The 3,811-nt window shown below is 48.9% G+C and overlaps 1 protein-coding gene across 1 annotated transcript; it reads left to right on the forward strand.

Annotated features, from left to right (window-relative positions):
* Nucleotides 1-2,714: 2,714 nt before the first annotated feature.
* PpBr36_11386 (uncharacterized protein) lies at nucleotides 2,715-2,906 on the forward strand (the record flags this gene model as incomplete). Its single annotated transcript, XM_029898488.1, has 1 exon — nucleotides 2,715-2,906. One exon carries the CDS (start codon nucleotides 2,715-2,717, stop codon nucleotides 2,904-2,906), a length of 192 nt encoding a protein of 63 aa, XP_029743263.1.
* Nucleotides 2,907-3,811: the final 905 nt, after the last annotated feature.

Below are 3,811 nucleotides of genomic sequence, written 5' to 3' on the forward strand. Positions count from 1 at the left end.
TGGAATCATCAAATTGCGAAGCGGGAATCATTCTTGCTCCACATGAGCTCCGACCCAGCAAAAAGAAAAGCATACGAAAGGTTGCATTAATATATAATGTTCCAAAATCGACACTACACGACAGAATAAACGGCATCGCTTCTTTGGCCAATCGTCGGCCAGGCAATCAAAAGCTAACGGAAAGGGAAGAGGAAGTAATTGTCCAGTATATATTGGACCTGGATTCCCGAGGGTTTCCAGCCCAGATCGCTGATGTGGCCGCAATGGCCGATCATCTTCTCGCTGCGCGGGACGCGCGACCGGTCGGCAAGCAATGGGCTTATCGCTTCGTACAACGACGCACAGAATTAAAAACGCGTTTTTCTCGCGCTTACGACTTTCAAAGGGCCTTTTGCGAAAATCCTGACGCGTTAAACGCGTGGTTTCAATTGGTGGCCAATATGGGGGCCAAATATGGCATCCAAGACTGCGATATTTACAACTTCGACGAAACCGGCTTCATGATGGGTCAGATTTGCTCTGGAATGGTTGTAACCGGGTCCGAAAGACGCGGGAAAAGCAAAAGAATACAGCCTGGCAATCGAGAATGGGCTACTGCAATTGTTTGCATCAGTGGCGACGGCTACGATGTGCCCCCCCATATCTCATCGTCAAAGGTGTTTACCATTTGGCCAATTGGTATACAGAAGGCGGTCTCCCAATATCCTGGCGCATTAAACCTACCCCCAATGGATGGACCGATAACGAAACAGGCCTCGATTGGGTTCGGCATTTCGACAACCATACAAAATCGCGGACAAAAGGCGTATATCGGATGTTAGTGCTCGATAGGCACGGCAGTCATCAGTCCCCTGAATTCGAGGGCTATTGCAAAAATCACAATATTATTCCACTTTGCCTGCCTGCTCATTCATCTCATTTAATCCAGCCACTTAATGTCGGAATGTTCAGCGTCCTTAAGCGGGCGTACGGTCAAGAAATTAACGACTTCATCCGGGCCCACATTACCAGCATTAGCAAAGTCGAGTTCTTTTTGGCTTTTGCAGCGGCTTACAAAAAGTCAATGACAAAAGAAAATATGGCCGGGGGCTTTCGAGGGGCGGGAATTATCCCCCATGGCCCGGAAATGGTCATATCTAAGCTGGATGTTAAGCTACGAACGCCGTCACCTAAAGAGCTTGATTTTTCCAGCACCGACACCTGGGTCTCTCAAACACCGCACAACCAGACAGAAGCCGTTAATCAATCCACCCTTGTTAAAAGTCGAATCAGCTGTCATCAGGGAAGCTCGCCAACGCCTATTTTTAATGCTGTAAAGCAGCTAGCAAAAGGGTTGGAGTCAATTGCTCATCGAACCACACTTTTGGAAGCAGAGAACCGCAGCCTTCGGAAGGCCAACGAAGCGCTTAGCAAGCGGCGCAGGGCTAAAAAAACACGTATCCGCGAAGGAGGGTCATTTACCATACAAGAGGGTCAAAATTTGCTACAATTAAATGGTGCCGATGGTTTAATATACGAAAAGAAAGATGAAAATTGGGAGGGGAGTAGTGCGCAGCCGGCGACTAAACGACGTTGCGGCAACTGCGGTAAACCCGGACATAATGCACGCACCTGTCAGGAGGATGCAGAAATGTCTGATGTACATATATCCGATTGCATTGAGGTAAATTGAACAACGCTGGCGTTGCAATTGAAATTGGAAGTAGTATTGTGTGGGAAAAGTGTCCGGGGTCCTGATATGTCCGGGGTCCTGATGAACCACGTTATTTCTTTTGCTTCTTTAAAACCCGAAATTCTCGTAAATAGTGCATAATGTGCTAAAGTGCTCCAAAATATTTTTGGCGGTGATAAAAAACATACCGTTTGTGAGGATCAGGCCCCCAGACCTGCCCTCAGAATCACGACTCGGCTCCACGCCGAGCCAGGGATCGGACAAAGGGTCCACTAACTCCGGATTTAAGCGCGTCTCTCCAGCGCGTCGTTGATTGTAATTTCTCTCTTCTCTTCAGTTTAGAATTTTCGTTAATAGCGCCTAATACACTGAGGTTCTCCAATGTATGCCTGGCCGTGACATAATTCTAAACTCACTATGATTTGCTGGTGAAGCAATTAAAATATATCGTTCAATCCCTTCATTCAATCATTCACTACGTCGGCTGTGCGCGACGGTAAACTAGGCCACAGAAACAGAGGACACCATTCGCGAAATCAATGTCGCCGCGTAAGAATTACGGCCCACCGATTCGCCAATCCCAACGCGTGACAAACGCAAACTCAGCAAAGCCAGATAATTTGGCTTCAGGCACTGCTACTCCCAACACCGAAGGTTCGGATCAAAACGGAGAGATTACAGTTGCCCCAGTGAGCCCAGAGCCAGTAGAGCCCGCTCCTACCAGCGCCAACACAGAGCCTGAAGAGCCCTTTGAGCCCCAATCCGACACAGAGCAAGATCAGCCAGTCGACAGCATCGAAGTTGACGGATCGTACGAGTACGAGTCAGTTTCTGAGCACCCAGGAGAGGCGCGAAGCCCTCCCCACCAACCTTCTGCCAAGACGTCAGACGGCAGGAACGAAATTCCGAAATCTCCAAGCAGAGCGCCCTCGCCTGCCGCCCAAATGAGAAGCGAAATGGCGCGGCAGCTGAGACGGCCGCGGCGTGGAGACTTGGACCGCGCCTGGAGCCGGACCAAAAATGAGGTTCAGGCTCTTGCCATATGTACAACCACTCAGACGCCAGCTTTGATGCTGCTGCTTCCGAGATACGACAGCTATGGACAATGCAAGAGGAGCAGCGCTTCTTGCCTCGACCTGTCGCCTGCCTCGCCCTCGTCGAGAAAATTGAGCTGGTCGAGGAGCACGCAGGGATTACATACGTGCGCAAGAACGGGCAGTTAATTGATGATTAGCAAGCAACGACAACCTAATGTCAATTGATGGCGAAGGCTACATCGAGTTACCTTGCTTCCCAATCCTAGTTCCTGGTTCTAAGCGCTCAGTTGTCATCTTATAATATATGCAATACCAATCACTTTGGTACAGTTGACCAACCTACAAAATCCAGTTTCACGTAAAAAAATTAACTTTTGCGGCCCCCTGGAGGACGTTTCTACAGCAAAGGCTTGAAGGAGAAGTGGTACCCTACCATCACTTGATCTGTAAGTAAGGCGGAATCTTGAGAACACATGCGAAAATGTATCATTTTCATCTAACGTGGATGTACATTACCCCGCGCAGGACAATAGCCCGCGCATTTTTTCTCAACCACACCAACGCCAACTTGACCACATATTATTTCCACAACACAAAATGCCAGCTAATACAAAAGAGTCCCAAATACTTTTGGTTATTGAAGCTGTTCAATCGTCGAATAAATTAGGCCGAAGAGCCGCTGCTAAAACGTACAATGTGCCCGAATCGACACTCCGCGATAGAATGAAAGGCGTTACTGCTTTCGCCAATTGTCGCTCCGGACGCTCAAAATTGACGGAAAGCGAAGAGGAAGTGATTGTCCAATATATATTGGACTTAGATTCCCGAGGGTTTCCGCCTCAGATTGCCGATGTGGCCGCAATGGCCGACCATTTGCTCGCAACGCGGAACGCGCAACCAGTTGGGACGCGATGGGCAAATCGCTTCATCCAACGACGCACAGAATTAAAGACGCGTTTTTCTCGCGCCTACGACTTTCAAAGGGCCCTTTGCGAAGATCCTGACGCGTTAAGCGCTTGGTTTCGATTGGTGGCCAATATAAGGGCTAAATACGGCATCCAAGACTGCGACATTTACAACTTCGACGAAACCGGCTTTATGA

Source organism: Pyricularia pennisetigena (genome assembly GCF_004337985.1).
Source record: "Pyricularia pennisetigena strain Br36 chromosome Unknown Pyricularia_pennisetigena_Br36_Scf_19, whole genome shotgun sequence".
NCBI lineage: Eukaryota > Fungi > Ascomycota > Sordariomycetes > Magnaporthales > Pyriculariaceae > Pyricularia > Pyricularia pennisetigena.